The sequence below is a fragment of the Pseudomyrmex gracilis genome, unplaced genomic scaffold (genome assembly GCF_002006095.1).
Source record: "Pseudomyrmex gracilis isolate BER0280 unplaced genomic scaffold, ASM200609v1 scaffold_24, whole genome shotgun sequence".
Taxonomy (NCBI): Eukaryota; Metazoa; Arthropoda; class Insecta; order Hymenoptera; family Formicidae; genus Pseudomyrmex; species Pseudomyrmex gracilis.
Genome location: NW_018020608.1, coordinates 381,790 through 401,895, shown reverse-complemented (window position 1 = coordinate 401,895; position 20,106 = coordinate 381,790). Strand labels below are relative to the sequence as shown.

The window sequence follows — 20,106 nt, the reverse complement described above, 5'->3', positions numbered from 1 at the left end:
AAAAAACGCTACGTGTACTTTCCGAGCAAAAAATAATCAATAGGATTAGCGCAATACCTCGCGCCTCGGAACGCATGACAACATACGCCGCATCGCTTATTTAAATGCGGACATGTATTGAACTTCGACGATGTGTGTGCGCAATATTACTTGATTACTCGCTTTGCATATAAAACCCACACGTGGCATGCAGTTTGCTCAACTTGACTAAATTTAAATTTGCATTTCCGTTTGCGTCTCAAAATTAAGTTTTTCTTTTTGAGTAAAATTCAGATCGATTTTTAAATGCGAAAGGCCTTTCTCGTGTGTTACTTTCTCATACTTCGTCGGTGGATGTAAATCCATCGATTCGCAAGAATAATAAAAAAAAAAACTCGAGACTAAAGTCGGTAAATTAATATTCTCGCAACGCATCGCACATTTTACTTAGAAACGATTTCAAAAAAAAAAAAAAAAAAAAAAAAAAAAAAAAAAAAAACAAGAAATATTGAATAAAGTATTCAAAGAGATTCGAGACTAGAATATAATCTCGCGTTCTCTCTCTGCGTGTAATTTATTTCATGTTTGAAAAACGATGTGCAATAAGTATAAAACAACTACAATGTATTATTTTTTTATTCTTCGAAATGCACCGCGAGATATTTTATGTACGTCGGCGGCGGCACTTCGGTCGTCTTCGTTGACGTTCGTGATTTGCAGATGGCAAGCGTGTGCAGGCGGCCAGCCGCTAGCGCCGTGACCCGTTGGCAGCCGACCAAAGCAGATCAAAGTTAGACGCCGACAATCGGGAAACAATGTCGCCGTCTTCGTCGCCGTCGAGCATTACCTTCCTCAACTACAGGTCCGCAGCAGTTGGTGCGCGGGCAATTCGCTCCGTTCGTCGCGCCTCGACGACGACGCGTCTGGCGTCCTTGTAATCGCGACTTTGGTGTTGGTGCGATTTCGCGCGACGTGTCGATCTCTCGCACGTGCAGGTCGCGCGCGTCGTCGTCATTGTCGTCGTCTCGTTGTTTGTCGGCGATACGAGAGAGAAGCGTATTAGTATCCAGTGAAAGTATCGATTCGTCTAAGAGAGAGAACGAAACTTGTACCTAACCTACCTATACCTACCTATCTACCTACCTACCTACCTACGCTACGTACACGTTACGCTGTTTCGCGCAAACACAACGTGCGAAAACGTGTCGTCGCTCATCCGCATCGGAGTTGCGTCGCGTCGCGTCGCGTCGCGCCGTTTTACGTACGCCTCCTCGGCGGCAACGCGTCGTTACAATATAATACGCGCTCACCGGCGGCGGCACATCGCGCCGCGATTAAATCCCTACTGTATTTCTAATACGGCAACCGAGTGTTGTGGTCCCGCCGCGATAACGCACACGGAAGAGACGCATATACTCCGTGACAACACAACGTCATCTCTCCGATGGTGAGTCTGTGAATCGACGCCAACGTCATTCACGCGGCGCGTCACGGCGAGAGTACGCGTTTCACTTCGCTCGCACGCGGTCTCTTCTTCATGACCCCCCAGACGCGCGATACGTGTGTTTGTGTGTGTGTGCGTATGCGTGATGTGTGTTTGAATGTGTGTACACGTAGCGACGTGATGCGTATTGCAAATCGCGAGGATTTGGAGGTCGTTAGATTTTTTTTGTGATTTTTTGTGTCTTGTGGAATTTCTCTTCCTCGTATCGAAAAAATTCCTCTCGAGCTCTTGATTTTTTTTTTTTTTTTTGTTTTTCGTAGTGCGTGCTTCTCGTTGTTTTTTTCTTCTCGCGCTCTCGTAGCCGCGTGGGAAGAAAACGCGAATCGCGCGGCGATCGAAAACGTGTAAGTAAATCACGAAGTTGCGAAACGCGCAAAATACATAACAAGTACGATTCTATTCCACCGTGAAATCGTAACGATGGATGAATGCATTTCTCGCGACGATTCATTGTTTTTCCAATGAAATGGAAATTCTTTTGAAAAGCAAGCAATTGCGAGATCGCGCAATTTATTATATCGGATGGTAATTTTCGACGATTTATCACAATGTTGTGTAATCAGACTTTTCGATGAATGACTGAAAGTAAAAAAAAGAAGAGTGCCATTGAATTTAAATTTTATGCATGGAATTATGCATGTGCACAAGATGGAGATTTATTTCAGAAACTTTTACTTAAAACTGCGGTTCCTTTTTTGCAATATATATAAACATTACATTAAATATGTATTAATTTATTTTTGGCTTCCTGTCTTTTTTCTCCCGCTATTTCCTTTAACTTGTTTTTTGTTTTTTTTAGGTACGCAACTGAGAATGAACAAAAATTGGACCCAAAGTTTTTTAAGCTAAAAAAGTGAAAATCTTGCTTGTTTTTTTGTTTTTTTTTTTGCGTAATGTTTGACTCCGCCTATTAAAATTGACATTCAGTTTGGCGGTTTTGACTTTGACCTGTTTCTTGACTCCGCGGATGTGTACCTGCTCTTATTTATTTTAACGAAAGACTCACACATAACCTTAAAAAAGTGTTCGGTTCGGTAGCGTTAAAAATGACGACAGACAAGGTGCACATTCGACACTATATTTTTTACTAAATCTAGTAAGAAAAAATTTATATATGTAAAAAACAGTATATTATATATATAAAAAAAACGCGCGCGCAAGAGTTCTTGTAAAAACTATATTACGTGTAACAAACTAGACTTCAGATAATTATTTTTTTTTCTTTCTCATTGATGACACCATGTTGTCGAGACGTGTTACAATTTAAGACAAGTCTCGGCGCGTGATTGCAAAATTACAAAGGAAACCTTCCGATCTCTGCTTTAAGGTGATCAGGTCTAAACTCCTCCTGATCTTGATTGCGTGATTATTTCGTGAGTATGTATTGAGATTACATAAACATATGTAGTGTTTCAAGACTGAATAGCTATATACGCGCGCGCGTGTGTGTGTGTGTGTGTGTGTTAAGATATTTTTGGGATACTCGTGTTCGCGCATATTTGAAACTTATCGATTTCTCGAGTTGTTATTTTGAAGCATAGCGTATGAGGAAATCTTACATATGTGATTCTCTAAACAGAAGAATGATGTAAGAACATGAAAAGGAAATTGTTTTTCAAATAATACGCAACATTGATTCGATATTTAACTTTATTTGCAATTAGTACGTATGTAATTTATCTTATTTCGGATGCGCGAATAACAACTGCGTAGAATATCGTGTGCGAACAAACATATTTTTGTATTGTAAATACCATCAATCAAGAAAATCTGCTGATATCACATATATGTTTTGATATTTACTCTCAGATATTAGAATTATAAAATATTATCTTAAAAAATTATTTCCCGGTAAACTTTTTTCACAATGACGGACAAACGACGAAGTTTATCGCGTTCGTTTGTTGCAAATTCGAGTGAGAAATTACTTAGCAATCATTTTTACCACCGTATATATTTTAACGCCGGAAAAATTATGCTTCGACGCGTTTTTTGAGACCTGAAAACAACAAATCCATCGTAGTGTCGCGCTCTAAAATATCGAAAACGAGATTTGCGCGTAGTTTCATTATTTCGGAAAACCGCGTTAACGCCGAGATTGATATGATTGCTTTCCGTGCTGTCCGCTCTCTTGAAAAATCCATCTTTCCTCCGGATCGGGGAACCTTTATTATCTCGAGTAACTTTCCTCCGTTCTCTGTCTCCTCCTTGCCCTCGCGCCTCGAGGTATCGATCAGACATCTAAAGAACGCGCGAGTATAACGCTATATACGCGGATAATGATGAAAATTTCTAAGAAGACGCGAGAAGGGAAGAAGGAACAAAATATCCATTTTTCTAGATTATTTCGGTGACACAGATTGCAATTATCTACCCGTCGATTGCTGTCATTACGGCTCGAAGCCAAGAAGCTTTCGTCTATTTTCTCCCACTCTCTTCGACTTGATCTCCCAGATAATAATATTGTTACGCGAAGAATAACCGTGAATACGAGCGAGTGTCAACTTTACGTCGTGATATAAAAACTGCTAAAAAATAAAGTCACTTATAGCGTCCTAAACGCAATTCACTTCGCTCGCAAACTTCTCCGCCAAAGAGGCGTTTTTTTACAGATCGATTATTGACCACAATGCAATGTCGGATAATATTGACGAAACCGACATTATATTGTTCGACTGAATATTTCCACGAATATATTTACGCAATATATTATTTATACGAGCGTTCTCATTTTTTTTTTTTTTTTTACAAATGTTATTCGCGTGCACACATGTATGCATTCTCGATTTTTGTTATTTTACCTTAGATTAATTTTTTCTTAGATTTTTTTGCACCAAAAAGTTTTTTCTCCGTAAATAACTAAATAAATACGCGCGTGTAATCATCGAAGTAATGAGACGCACGATACGTCGCGAGACGACGAAAAAACAACTTATTAAGAAGGAAGTAGCACGCCTTTTTTTGGTCAGTTGGTAATAAAAATGTTTTTCTTTGTGTCTCTTCGCACCGTGACACACGCGAATTGTAAGAATGGTCGTGGTCGATATGCCAGTTCCTATAAAACGGCTCTCTTTATTTCGAGTGATGATGCCTAGCTTCTCCTCGTCACGATGTGAATATAACGTATATACATTACAATCCACGAAGCACCCACCTGACCTGACTAAAAATAGCGGGCACCTTGTGCCTTCTTTTTTCACGTTTGCTCGAATGTGGCGGACTTTTTCTTTTAGTAAATAATATTACAAAAATGCGAAAAAAAACCGTCCATTGAAAAACCGTGATTCAAACTGATAATATAAAAAGTAGATTTATGTACATTCAGGATGTGTTGTCTTTGGTTTGTAAATAATAATTAATCGCGACAAGGAATGTGTACAAGATAAAACACTCAGTGATTGGAACTTTTTAAACCCATTGTTTGGCTTAAAGTCCCAGCTAAAGGATTTAAAAAAAAGATTGCCGTAAAAAAATCCACAATTATCCTCTTGAAATTTCAAGTAAAAAAGTGACTACAGACAAAAATGTTGACAATTAAACCAAAGTTAATAAGTACCGATCGATTAGATGATTAATTACACAAGTTCGATAATTCTCTGCGTGACGAACGAACATTTTCGACGGTCCTTTCGATGCGTATTGTGTGTGAGAAAAAAAAAATTTGAATCGTCGCTTCTGATGACGTGTGTGCGTGCATCGGAGACCTTATATATTCCTAAAAGACAGTTCCGCCGTCCTTGATCGAATCTTAATTTGACACATCGGTGTCTAAATGACGCGCAAGTATATCGACGACGACGTTGACGCCATGTGTGCGGTTCTTTATTCTAGGAACAGATTGCTTTTTATTCTGATAAACTTCCGTCAGGATGTATATATCTTTTCCATCGTCGAGATGCTTTCTTTCCTGCAGAAAGAATTTCTTTCTTTTCACGAGAAATTTATGCGGCAACTAATGCAACACTCAACGGGGGTGTACATAGATACGCAATCCTTGCACGTGCGCGTATATATGTATGTATATATATATCTATTTTAAAAAGATTTTTCACCGGAAAAGTATTACCGTCAAGTGCGACGCAGATCGCATATAACTTTTATATATTGCGACTCCGAAGCGAATCGAGATTTGCGTTGAAAACAATTTTTTTTTTTTTTTTCAAAATGTACACGTTTTCTTCTTATTTCACAACGCGGTAGACACTTACGTGTTCGATTTGCACTAAATGAAATATATTTGTTAATGTTAACAGTTAATATTAAATGTTTACAAATTTTTTAATTTTCTTTAAAAAACGCGCGACTTATTTGATCTCCGGGAAATAAAATATTCTTTTTTTACGTAGAATTATGTAAAATAATTCCTTCTTTTGTCCACTTGTGTTTTTGAAAGGAAGGATGTGTATTTTGCGGAACAATTTGAATGAAAAAAGAGTAGTCATCTTGCATGTGCGTACATATAGCTGCGGGTCTTTTTTCGCGAGAGAAATATTGTACAGGTACCCGTCAACACACTTTGAAAAATCTATTTTCGATCTCTTTAGAAATGTTTTTTTCTTACGCGGGGAATACTCAGAGGAAGTGTTAACTTACGTTTTTTTTTTTTTTTATCTTTTCTGATTTGTGCGAACGAGAAACAAATTCGAAGAATTCTGAATTCTGTGGGTGATAACATTGGTGTTTGAATAATATATTTACAATTGAAAAAAGAAACATCTTTAGACGTATCTGTTTACATAATAATGTAGATTTATAATTTTAGTTTAGTTTTATGTTAAAAATTAATTTTATTTTTCAAGTTTTAAAAACTTTCCATATTTTCTCCCTCTCGTTGTAATATTTAACATAAATTTCTCTCTTCTCTTTTTCATTTTTTTTTATTTTTTTTTTTGGTGCTTCGACAGTGTAAACAGTTTTATCACGTACATCACACACAGATACGTCGTGCGAGTGCATGAATCATAAATGAATATATAAAGCATCGCGCGCGCGCTCTATCTTTCTCTCTCTCTCTCTCGCCGCGATTGTTACATGTATTGTATTCACTTATATTCCCTTGACGTACGCTGTTTTCCGGCTGGTATTATCTATTCAAGGTTGGATGTGACATGACAGTTATACAGTTTAAGGAAATGTATTTTTTCGCGTTCCCGCGCGTGACTGAAAAAAAATCGCTAATCGATTAATGACACGCATTGCTCGATATCGAAATATCTAAAATCGATCAAATCCACAAGAATCACGGGTTTTTCAATTGACGCATGTCTTTGCAAAAACGATTACAAAATAAAAATGGTCTGCAAAACCAGACTGTTTGCAACTGCTTCTATCGCGTTTTGTGATAAAAAAAAAATCAATATTTTGAAATTAAAAACTTTTAATCTTTTTTTTTATTTCACTCATCTTGCAGTAAGATTTGTAATTGAGATCACGACCCACGTGTGTCGATTATTTTCTCATCAAATATGCGTGATCAAAAACACAACTAAAATTCGAACGCTCGATTTTTCAGCTGTGCAAATACACATCAGCAATCGACGACTCTGTTCCATCCAAAAGTTTCGGGATTTTGTTTTCCAACAACCGTGTGAGATTATACACGTTTCTTATCGAAGCGAGGAATTTTATTGCGCTATCGACAATCGTCATCGCTAACGCGATTGTTTCGCGCTTATCGCGGAGACGAGACGCGACGAGCTTCGAAATTTCATAGATATGGGTATTCACATTCCAATACACACGAATCTCTCGCGAGAAGACTTGATAAAATTTTTCGAAACGCAAAGCGAAAGAAGATTATATCGTGATGCTTTTAGATTAGTCGCTCGTCGTATCTTCGCGTGCCGTATCGACGTGTGTGTGTTGGAACATTTCTCGAATCGTCTGAGAGTTTATGCGAAAACGCGCGACAATTCCAGAACCTCGTGCGGAGAATTCGCCCGCGAGGGGCGAAAACGCAATCGTTCCGTATCGATCTTCTTAAGATGAAATGTACAACAACAAATATTTACCAATTCACGTGGGAGAGATTGTGCAAATATTGTGTAAATGTGTGTAGCTTCATTTTCTTGCGATCGATCTCGCGTGTGCTTGCGATATAAAGCGCGAAATGTGACCACAATGACACACGATGTAATTAAATGGAGAAGAGACCCGCGTTGTGTTATTATTGTTAAAGCAGAGGCTTGCGCGAAATTATGTTAAATTAGATACTTATTAAATTAGATCGCGACGTATCCGACAACGCGACGTTCCGTCTCGTTCGAGATTTCGAATGACAGAAATTTTCGAGGATTTTAAATCGAGTCGGTTTTTAAAAGGTCGCCGACAAAAAAAAAAGATTGACGTTTGTTTGCAGTGTTGAGGATGTTAACGCCGAGACGAGCGGAGCCGATGGGCTCCGACGAGATCGGGAACGGGTGCGACAAGAGCGCGAGCAACACGACGAGCGGCCCGGTCAGCCCGGGCGGGACTTACGAGAACGGCGACGGCTCGAAGGAGTTTCTGTCGACCGGGAGGACCGGCAGACGGAACGCGTTGCCGAACATCCTCGGCCGGCATTCCGAGACTGGTCTCACCGATCTGTCGGATCGGTTTGAGGAACTGTCCACTCACACAGGTGTCGATTCTGCTTTTCTATCGCATCGTTTTTACATAATCGTAAAGAGACATCGGTCGGCATTCGTTCAGTCTTATATTTAAGATTCGATTTGTATCGATGTGTCGAGACAAAATCGGACTTTACGAAGACCCATTGCGTTCCAATCGAACTCACTTTGTTTGCTATTGTGTGTGTTACAGATACAAAAAACACCGGGCAGGATCCGAACATACCGGGCACCTCGAAGCAGCATGGCTGACATGTTCGCGGGGCTTTGCGGGAAATATTGTCGCGAGACTCGGCCTCTTCATCAGCGATGATAACGCCAAGAACTCGATAAGAGAAACAAGTATCGTTTTGTAAATCACAATCTCTTGGACGTTCTTTGAACACGTTCGACTGACGCGCATGAGCAACGAATCCGCGAGCATACATTCGGGTTTCGTTGTCTGCTAGAGATGAGATTTTTAGAATTTTCCAACTTTGGACTTAAGATTTGAAAGTGAATTTGAAAAATTTAATGCAAGAACGCGCGTAAATTTGTATAATCGAACAAATTCACAAGTTTTAGCGCAAATTTATTTTGGACACGTCTAAGTAATTTTTCTACTAACATAAATAATAATCTTTTCTCCAATGCACTACTGTGTTGTGCGAACAAATCTCATTTCCTCGCTCTCTTGCAGTAAATTTTTCAAAACCACCGTTCGAAGAGGAATCAATAGTAGTTTTGTTATTCGGAATGAGAGAATCAACGTTCGCGAATAACAGAAACATCAGCGTGGGAGATTAGTTTTGCTAGAACAAAAACTACGAAAAAAAGTTCGACAAGTTTAATATACAATGTAATATAACATTTCTATACTAAAAAAAAGCCAATGAAAAGAAACGTGCCATAAAATAAAAAAAAAAAAAATAAAAAACTAAAAAAAAAACAAACTCGCTAAACCAGTTTAAAAAAAAAACCTTTGCGTAGGTATTGTTACATTTTGCGAGTTCCGCCCTGTATAGCGCAGTAAGAGAACCGTATCGATTGTATTAACAATGAACAACGTTGGTGTTTATTATTAATATATATTACGCGTACACGCGCATCGGTGATCACAAGTATTAATTAATTCGTAGTATAACCTATAGTAGAGCGCTACATTGCTCTTGAAACACGTAATGTATATTTTATTGCGTACTCTGTGACATTGGTGCAATATACAGAGAGAGAAAGAGAGAGAGAGAGAGAGACAAACAGAGAATGTTTCTAAATGTTATATTGAAAAGTTTTTAATATTAAATTTTGTTTTAAATTCGGTGAACTGTGATTTGAGTTGTAACATTTTGTGAAAACGCATATTTGTAAAATTGTTGTTGACTAAATTTTAACGTCAGAGAATTGGAGAATTAGTCGGAGAATTGTTTAATTGTTTTTAATACAAAGAGAGAAAGAGAGAGAGAGAGAGAGAGAGAAAGAAAGAGAGAGCGCTGAAACTCGTCTCTTTCTCGATAATTTTTCTTGTACGTCACCTTCGTATCCAGAATCCCATTGTTAACAAACAATTGACCGGTCAAATCGTATACAGAACAGTACTCGGAGCAAAATTAATTCTAAAGTCACGGCTGTAACGATTTTTATACCGTTTTACCGCGGCAACACCGTTACGAAAGCTCTTAATGCAACATTCAATTACAAGATGCGACGGCGCGGCGTGCTTTTCTATTAACGTTTGCGCACTTTGCTCTGTGAATACTCATTATCTGACGATTGTATCCCTTCTCGTTATAACGTTACAGCGCGCGGTAGCGACGTGCGAGGATTACTAAGACGTTTTTTTAGCTACTGAAACAAAAAAAGAACAATTTGTGTTTGCACAGATGGAATTAAAAAAACGAACAATAGTGTCTAGTTGTATCTGTAATATGATAGCGGACTCGTGTACATATAGAACTTTTTTTGAGGGCGACGTGTACGTTTCGTTTGTTTCGCGATCTCGTCTTGGATTTTCACGAGAAAAATAATTAATTAATTAGGTAATTAAGCTAATAAAGGTATGTTTTAGCATGTGTGTGGATAAGTCTGTACATATACGTGTATGTTGCTACGCGTATATCCGTGTGATGTTACGTAGGCCTGTGTTCTTAACGCACACACCTCACGCCTCATTTCTTATCTCGCAGCTATATCTCCACATTTTACGTACATCCGAATATAAATAAAAAAACTACGAATTTGAGATTTTGACGATGAAACAAAAAAATTCGATAGCGCTTTTCGCGCGACAAGATGTTTCGAACGGTCTAATTCCTCGCTGAAGCGAGTTTTTCGAAAGAAAGCTTATTGGTGTAAGAAGCTTACTGCTACGCGAATTTTGTGTTGCGTTGAAAAAAAAAAAAAAAAAAAAATCAATTTGAGAGCTTAAATGGAAACGGCGATATTCGCGATATTCATCGCTCCTTTTTATTTTGGCTATATATATATATATATTGTGAATTGAAACTTTTGATAAGCGTATGCTAAGAAAATTATATATGTATATATATATAACAAAGAAACGCGTGTGTGATATACAAGCGACAATTGATGATTGATCTCTTTAATCGAAGAAATAATTCGTGTTGCGTCACACTTGATTGACACGACGCTCGGAAGGTCCAGTTCTATTCACATCACACAGTCGCAAACAACAAAGATTCTCGCGGAATTGGCCCGACTGACCGATCGTTTCGTTCAAATTCCGCGAGAGACCTTTGTTTTTTTGGTCGATTCCTCGCCCGGAGGCGCGCCGTTTGATTTGCTCTCGCGCGGCGTTTTTCTCGCAACACGGATTCCAACTGTCGATATATGTATATATATATACACACTACATAGTATGTTTTTTCATGCGTACCTGTTTTTCATAGTCAATAACAGTAATTACGCTTTCGAGATAAGGGTCATTGACGTAGATGGGTCTGTCAGATGATAAACACAAAGTCTGAAATAGATTCAATTTGTAGCTGCGCGCGCGCGCGCGTTAGCAGTCGTCATTTCGACACAAATAAATAAATTCTGCGTTTACGATAGACGTACGCCCTCGAAACGATCCGACACGATGATAAACGCGATCACGCCCTCGCAACTTCGCGGCAAACAAACGATCCGGCGGCGACTACTACGGCCGCCGATAATTACATTGTTAAAATTGTAATAACGAAAAAGCGAGGGTGTTTACTTCTTCGTTTCTCTTCATGGCCTTTGCGCGCGAGCGGCGGCGACTCCACCGAAGACGTTTAGCACGCGCGCAGAACAGAAGACGACGGACAATGATTCGACACGCGCGACTGTGAAAACAACATGTATGTTACTTCTACTTCTGTGGGAACACAATACAAGTTTGATTCGTACGTACGTACTTATTTTGTGTTTTTTCCGACTGGAATCGTTCTTGTGCGTGTGTGATTTTCCCTCTTCCCGCAATAATTCCATTAACGTACCAAAAACAAAAAAAAAAAAACGTTATTTTGCAACAAAACTCGTGTGTTGTTCGAATATTAAAGTTATTCGCTGTACACTTGAGTAAAGATTGATGTTTGATCTACCGTTGGTCGTGCTTGAGTCACTCGAGACCCCCCGATGGGGATTGTTTGTTACCCCCGTAATTAAATTATACATTTAAATATAAATAATAAATACACGTAATATGTGGTCTGATGTGTCATGGAAACGCGTTTCAAACAATCTCGACGTTATCGCTCGTTCGAACGGTGACTGCCGATAAAAACGCGAATTCTCTATTGACTTCCGCGTGCATAATATAAAAAGAGAAATTTTTTTTATACATATATACCAAAGTAGGCCGCGCGCGATCATTCGCGTCGGGCGAGAGAACCGCAGAGTATGGAGATGCGGATAGTGTGATGCGCACACACGGGGTGGTAAAGTGCGGTTGGCAGGCGTGGACAATGGAAAAATTCCGTTTGCATAGCTCGTCGAGAAGAGAAGACGTGTCCACGTGCGTCGTCCGTTCCGGAAAATGCCCGCGAGAGCTTGAAACAAAGATGGATACGCGTTGCATACGACATACACGCGTACACACACACGCACACACGTACACGAGAGAATGACGGAAAGGCGACAAAGAAATTATTATCGATACACTCATTCATTCGCATATAAATATCTCGCACAATTACTGAATCGAAATCACGCGGTAAATTGCACAAAAAGAAACTTTGTTTATTATAATCACAATCGATTTAATATGTCGACGACACAACTTTCATATACGCTTCGCATCACGTATCCGAGCCAAAGATGTTTTTAATTAAATTCACAAAGAAATTTCTACGCACGTGGTGCAAACCAGACGTTCGATATATATTTGGAATTATAAATGTAATTCGAATTACAATGTGAGTTTTTAACTTACAACAATATTTTGCACATATAAGCTTGACATTCATCGGTCCGATTGTTTTTCTTAATTGTCGATTTTACCCCGATTTAAGGTCGAAGACAGGTAATTCTCCTGTTGTTCGAAGTCATTTATTTGAATGTTTTTTATTTTTCAATAACTGTTTTGCGTCAACACACGCGAAGAGATAATTGAATTCGCGAGTGTATTTGCGACCAAGATTTCGCCGGATATCAGATTATTAGTTCAGAGATCTCGCGTATGTACATCGGCGCGGTCGACATTTGCATCGACATTCGAGTCGCTTATCGGTCTCGTTTATACACACGCAGGCTGCATTCTTGATAGGCGAGGGTGAAAGCTATGATGGATGCACGCGCGCACTCATTTTGATATATATAACAGCTCGTTAGAACGTTGAGTAAACAAGCACAAAAATTCACTATCCACGCGCATACGTCTAATCCTGAGAGAGCTGGCAGGTGATGTCGTTCTCGGCGGATTATTGTCGCAGGTTGTTGTTATCAAAATGTCAACGCGCGTGTTCTCAGCGTTGCCGCGTTGCAATTACAATCGCGGTTGTACATTCGTATAATTTTTGTTTGCACAAATACGGAAAGAATTATTGTCAAATATATAACAAAAAATATAATATTATTGTCAAATATAATGACAATATAATTGTTTTTTGTTATATATTTGACAATATAATTATTGTCAAATATATAACAAAAAAAAACATTAATTAAGAGATTTAATCTAGCGAGCAAGACTTTTTTTTATCTCACGCAACTTATTCTCACAAAATGACAAATGATAAATAATGTACGAGTAATCGTACACACACCTGAGTATATATATGCAATACAAATTTCTTATAGTCGCGTATTTTCAATTGTGTGTTTGTTCAAAATCTTTAATTTTATACATCGTTAAAGAAACTGCGATATATGTCGCACGTGATGCGTCATGTATTAGTTATAAACAGCAAACATCCACATACACACACGCACACACAGGGGATATGCAAATTTTCAAGTGACGTGAACGCGTAAGTTGAGTACCTTTTGTTACAAGCCGACGATGAATGCGATTCGTGTCAGATGTGTCAAATCGCGTATGAAGGTACCGGGGGAAAATCGCTACAGCGTCTGTTATTTCTTCGGCCTGTGCAAGCAAAGATTAGACGCGGATAGAATAAGCGCATAAGTTATGAGAGGCTTTCTCCATGACTGTCAGTGCACATCCAAACGCGGCAAGCGACGCATTATTGTTTCGCAGCTCGCGTTTTATTGTCCCACCTTTCGCATACTCAAGTATTACGCGTTATACTCCGATTACATATATTGCAACTCGTGCACTTCTAACTCGTTGCGTCTTCACGACGCGCTTTAAATTTTCAGTCGTCGAAGTAATTGAAATACTATTTTTTTTGGGTACAATTTTTTTTTTTTTTAAACAAACTGCGAGCGGTGGCAAATTTATTTCGTCGAAGCGAAATTTCGTCAAATTCTACTCTAATTTATTTACGTTTTTATTTCAAATTTCTCTTTTGTCGGTTTTCAATCATCGATTCGAATCGTTTTTTTTTTTTTTATTTATTAGATTTACTTCATTTGAGGAAAGTGCACGTTTTAATAAATCTTGTTTCTTTTGAATAATTATGTCAAAAAATGACTGTAGAATGCGGAAAAACAATTCGAAATCGTGAATGCGATGTCTACCGTTAAGAGAACCGTGATGTAATGTAACGATGAACAGACGAACCAACGACTTTGAGATGCCTTATCCACGATGGACTGCTGCGACGAAATCTTTTCATCCAGTCCCGATCAACGTTCAGTACGTAATAATACATTTTGTCTTCTAATATTAATAGTGTCTAATATATATATATATTTTACATCTCTTGTATCGCCAAACAGAACATGTTTATGTCAATTTGAAGACGCGCATTATCAAGCGTGATTTTTAATCTGCGCGACATTTTTACCGAAATTAATTGAAAATATATAAATTTTACCACGCGCATACGCACACACACATACATGTATTTATCTGTCAAAACGTAGCAATAGCGAAGTATTTAGCAACGAGACGGAGCGATCCTCCCGGTCTGCACAGAGCACTCTGTATAATAACAATCGATTCGTCAAACATGATTCTCAAATAAACGCCTTCTCCAACAAAGGCGCGCAAACACTTTAATTTAATGATAAAGCAGCATTCTCGGCTAATAATCGCGCAAATGTAACAAAATACGAAACGCGTTGAAATTACCGAGATTAATCTTTATTCGCGCGCGCGCGCGTGTACATGTATGTATCACTTTATTCAAAATCACACAAATATTTCAATTGACAGATGCTGCTGTGTCGTAAAAATAATTTTTGATTGGTTGGCAAGTAATTTTAATTTCTTTGAAATAAAATTAGAAACGGGGACATCTTTCGGACTTTTTTCGGATCCGTTCGCGGGAGCTCGAACGCGTCTTTTCAATCTTGTAAAAAGACGTTTCGTGCCCTGAAATTTTGCGGTTATTATTTTTGTCGAAATATCGTGCTAAATAGACGAGTCATTGTGTTTATGTTAGAGGTAAGAACCAAGTTCGCGCGACAGTCGATTGTTCAAATAGACGGATAAAAAAACTCGTTCGGGGTTAATACACTTCTCCCTTTGATGTATTTTTTTTTTTTTTTTAATTATGAGTCTCAACAAAGAGACAGTGTGTATTGTTTTGCGCATTGTTTTTTTTTTTTTATAATAATGCAAAGAATATAAAGTGACGCAAAATTATATCCTGCGTTGTTGTGCCGAGAAGGTTTGCGTGCCGAGGTTCTCTCGAATTAAACTCGTCAACGCGACCTTTTATTTCAAAACCTGAAGTAATCGATTTCCGAGTAAAATGACGTCAAACTAATTACTCGACATATTTTCCGATTGCGCGTTAAACGTTTTGCGTATTTTCACTGTTGTTTGTTGTAGCATCTATGCATATACGACGAACATATTAAAATTGGCGCGTAAGATTAATAATGTGATGTTGCCTGGAGAGACAAATACGCGTTGTGCGCGCGATTTATTTCGCATCACACAGCTCGCGAAGGAGAGATGACAAGAGATTTTTGTTGTGATATTTTTGGAATATTAATTTGGAAACTAAATTAATTAATTTTTAATTTATTCGAAGAGAACGAGAGAGCGAAGGTGATTGAAAATGACTGAAAATCAAAGATGGCGAGAAGGAGGAACATAAATACGGTGGATTTAAGTGTTTTGCATTAAAGCGCGATGACGTCAATTTTTCTTGTGTTCCGATGAGGGCACCTGCTTTTTATCCGTATCGGTGCACGCGCGCGAGGGTTCCTCGTCGTCGCTTGAGGACAAGGCCTCGGGAGCGTCGAGTTTCCACCGGTAACTCGAAGTGGACGTTTATCGAGTCCCTCCGTTGTTTATAAAGCGCCCTCCACCCTGCCGCCGTGATGCCGCAGGATAAAGCTCAGAAATAACGAGTTCCATCTTCTGTCCGACATGCGATCGTGTAACGTGCACACCGTCAGCCACAACGCGCCTTGCGCGAGGTGTAAATCTCTGTACGTTCTTTTCTTTTTTTTTTTTTTTTTTTTTTAAAAACAACGGCGCACGAGATATTAAAATCATGCTCGATTCGTTCTGGTGCAAACAAACCGAGTGAGGAAATTAAATTCTAAATTGTTCACTTGTAAAAAAAACTTTTTCTTGTGTGGAACGCTGGAAAAATCCACTCACATGTGTGTGTGTGTGTGTGCGTGCGTGCGTGCGTGTGTGTGTGTACGCGCTCGAGGAGATTAAAATAAATAATTAATTTCTTCGAACTTCTTTCAAATCGATTCGTACAAGTTTTTTTTAAATCAATTTTCGAAACTTTTTATTTCGGTAGAGTGTCGTGTTATTCTGAGTGTCTGTTCGACTGAACGTTCAAACAACAAGTGTAACAGTCGTCTTTTTCAGATCGCCCAAAAGTAACCTGCGCAACGGCAGGTTCGATGCCATGAAAACCGACTTGGTGGCGCCCGAAAGTAAGTTTTAAGAAGATGTCAACATTTCTTGACCGACGGTTTCCTTTGATATAATTGCGAAATTTTAGTGCCGGCACCGATCATCTCCTCGTCGAGTACCTTCGATCCTTCCACCGACAGTCTGCACGCGTCGATGAGACCGATCATCGTGCTGGCCCAATGCTTCTCCATGTTCCCCGTGTGCGGCATCAGCAAACCGGACGCCTCGTATCTTCGGTACTGTGTGTGTGTGTGTATGTGATCAGAACTCGTAATGTTGGTCGTTTGATTTAAAAGCGACGCGTAAGTTATCATAGAAATATTGAAGCGATGGATATTTATGTAATCCTAAATTATAATACAGAATTGATCGAGGATCAGCCAATAAACACCGGTGTTGGAGAACTTCATCCGCGAAAAGAGCTTGCGTTTCGACCACATTATCGAATTCTTTTCGACATCACGTTCCAATATAAAAAAAAAAAAAAAAAAAAACAAGAATTAACAAAATGTAGCTAAAAAAAAGTATACAAGTTTCGACGTTCTTGCATGTCTGTTTGAATTATTGTGCGCCATATCGTACGAGGTTCGGACGTTCCGCAGGTTCACGTGGCGCAGTCCGAAACTTGTGTACGCGGCGATCAGTTTTCTGGGAGCGTGCATGATGACGATCTACAATGTCATAAGGTTGCTTAATACGGGAATAAATTCCACCAAAATGAGTAAGTCGCTCTTATCCGAGGAAGGAGACACGTTCGCGCCGATGTTTGTTTTTGTAGCGAAATCGCTTCTAAATTGTGTGACGCTTGATTCCCCCCGAATTGTTCAGCGACACTCGTCTTCTTCCTCACGACCATGACAACCGCCATCCTGTTTCTGCGACTGGCGATGCGGTGGCCCTGCCTGGCGCTGACGTGGGAGAAACTCGAACGGGAATTCACTTCCAGACATCGGCGAGTTTCCAAGACCACCCTCGCGACTCGCTTCAAGATCGTGACCACCGTTGTCATGTTGTTCGCGTTAGGTGAGCGCTATAACGAGAGATAAGAATGCAAATACGCGTGCGTAAGCATCTTTTTTTTTTATATTGAGTATTTTTGTATATAGTGGAACACGGTGCGTCCATGCTGTCCGGTTACATCAGCGCGATAGAGTGCGCGAAGATTCGCGGCGACAAAGATATTATGTACACTTACTTCACGTCGCAGTTTCCTCAGGTAAGTTTCCTCGGATATGATTGATCGAACTTTTATTAATTATAACACGATCTCGCGAGGATTAAACGCGCGAGTGATAATTTGTTCATCGATTTTATTGATTTTGCGATTTAGATCTTCACGAAAATAAGCTACAGCCTCTGGAAGGGAATTTTAGTCGACATCATAAACGTTCTCAGTACGTTCTCGTGGAACTTCGTCGATCTCTTTCTCATTCTCATCAGCATAGCTCTGGCGGACCAGTTCAGACAGTTGAACGGTCGTCTCTACGCGATACGGGGAAAGGTAAAAGAATTTTTTATAGGCTTTCTGTCTTGGAAAAAAAAAACTGGATTTAAGATGATGTCACGCACACGTTTTGTTAATTCGAAAAAATTTATGTAAATTATGCAACATTATTACGGAACTTTTAAACTTCTCGCTTATGCTAAAAATTCGTTTTTTTTTTTTTGAACCGACCGAATTTATAGACCCGTTTTATTGTTAAAAGGCGATGCCGGAATGGTGGTGGGCCGAAGCGAGAAGCGACTACAATCACTTAGCGACCTTGACGCGTATGGTGGACTCTCATATTTCGAGCATCGTGCTTTTGTCCTTTGCCATCGACCTGTACTTTATCTGCATCCAACTGCTGTTTTCCTTCAAGTACGGACGACGCGCGACTGAACGAGATCTCGCTCGCGCGATTTGTTTTTATTCGAGAAATCTAAAGCGGCTTTAAAATACACTCGTGACGAAAGTAGTCGCGGGAGAATAAACACGCAATGTTCTTTTTTCCCGACAGTCCTATACGCGGCATCGTGCGGAAGATCTACTTTTGCTTCTCCTTCGGTTTTTTGCTGGCGAGGACCACAGCGGTGTCTCTGTACGCGGCTTCCGTTCACGACGAATCACGTCTGCCGGCACCGATTCTGTACAGCGTTACCGGTTCGAGTTACAGTAACGAGGTTTGTCCATCAAATATTGTCCAAGTTGTATTTTGATGATGTAATTTTATCGGATTTATTTCTTCAATTATCGACTTCACGTGTCGTAACGTAGGTCTCGAGATTCTTGACGCAAGTAACGACGGACAACATAAGCCTAACGGGAATGAAGTTCTTTTCCGTGACGAGAGGTCTCGTGCTGACAGTAAGTACGACAGTTTAAGAGCAAATCAAATACGAATATAAAATTTCAACAATAGATAAAAAGGATGTTGATGTAAAAAAAATGTAGTTTTGTTGAAAAAAAAAAAACACTTCAGACGCAGCACGATTCATGAAATTACAATTTGCAATTTTATCAACACAAATCCGGTGTGAAAAATGCAAAGAGACAAATCTGCTTCTTCTCGCATATTTATCATCTTCTCGTGTGCTCGTTACACAGGTCGCTGGAACCATTGTGACTTACGAACTCGTTCTGGTGCAATTCAACTCCGTTCAGCAAGTGGATCAATCGAACCTTACGAACGTGTGTGAGGTGAAGTAGAGAACTTACGAAAAAAAAAAAAAAAAAGATTTTTAATGATTTCTCAAACCGTCTGTATTCGCTTTTGCATCTGCAAATCACACTTGAAGGGAATGCCATGCAACAGTGTTATTTTTGTACCGGATTTCTCTTTCTCTCTCTCTCTCTTTCTCTTTCTGTAAATACAATTCTTTTTCATCGCATTCTATTACTATTTTATAACTCTACTTATTTATGTCAGCACTGTCTCACACAAAGATGTACATACACACACACACATACACACACCTATACACACACACACACACACACAGGTGTTTGTTAATTAAAAGTTACATAAACCGCTTCACGTGATTTGCTTTATACAACGTCAGACTTGAATCTTTTTTAAATCTCTTGTATGCCGAATAAAAAAACTCCGTGTGTTTACGTAGAAAAGCTATCGTAACATGTACAACTAAAAACTTGTTTACATCGAAATAATTTATCGATCTCACTTGTGATTTGAAGATCTATCGTCTATATGTCACGATGATCACGATGTACACCATAAATCGCACAAACCTCTTTAACTTCTATTTATATTTATTATATAAATGCTATCTTTAAATAAACGTTAAAATGCTTCACATATTTGCGTTGTGATCTTGTAATAAAATTTTCGATACTTTTCCTCTTCTCTACGATCAATCCTTTGATTTCCGTGCGCTTTTCAACACTTCATGTCAATTTCTCTCTCTTCACAGAATGGAGTTTATTATATATATTAAGTTCTATGTACTTCTTTTATATATATATATATATATATATATATATATATAATATTTATAATATTTATATATATATATATATATATATACACATATATATGTAATACACCCAGTGAGCAAAAACCATGTGATGACAGATTGGCAATGATTGCACACTTTGG

General features: G+C 38.9%; 1 protein-coding gene across 7 annotated transcripts in view; it reads left to right on the top strand.

Annotated features, from left to right (window-relative positions):
- The first annotated feature begins 761 nt into the window (after window positions 1–761).
- The window catches only part of LOC109852044 (gustatory receptor for sugar taste 64e-like), a 20,815-nt gene continuing 1,470 nt past the window's right edge, over window positions 762–20,106 (top strand). Inside the window, exons 1-14 of one of the 7 annotated variants that reach the window (XM_020422821.1) lie at window positions 762–1,426; window positions 7,842–8,102; window positions 8,285–11,460; window positions 14,153–14,311; window positions 16,460–16,527; window positions 16,596–16,743; window positions 17,110–17,228; window positions 17,336–17,530; window positions 17,614–17,723; window positions 17,838–18,008; window positions 18,214–18,368; window positions 18,508–18,670; window positions 18,765–18,854; window positions 19,095–19,187. In XM_020422821.1, coding sequence (XP_020278410.1) covers window positions 14,223–14,311; window positions 16,460–16,527; window positions 16,596–16,743; window positions 17,110–17,228; window positions 17,336–17,530; window positions 17,614–17,723; window positions 17,838–18,008; window positions 18,214–18,368; window positions 18,508–18,670; window positions 18,765–18,854; window positions 19,095–19,187 — 1,401 coding nt within the window. In that variant the 5' untranslated portion in view covers window positions 762–1,426; window positions 7,842–8,102; window positions 8,285–11,460; window positions 14,153–14,222. Of the gene's footprint in view, window positions 1,427–7,266; window positions 8,103–8,284; window positions 11,461–13,511; window positions 13,786–14,152; window positions 14,312–16,459; window positions 16,528–16,595; window positions 16,744–17,109; window positions 17,229–17,335; window positions 17,531–17,613; window positions 17,724–17,837; window positions 18,009–18,213; window positions 18,369–18,507; window positions 18,671–18,764; window positions 18,855–19,094; window positions 19,188–20,106 lie in introns of those variants that run through there. The other 6 variants (XM_020422822.1, XM_020422823.1, XM_020422820.1 and 3 more) reach the window with 6 other exon arrangements.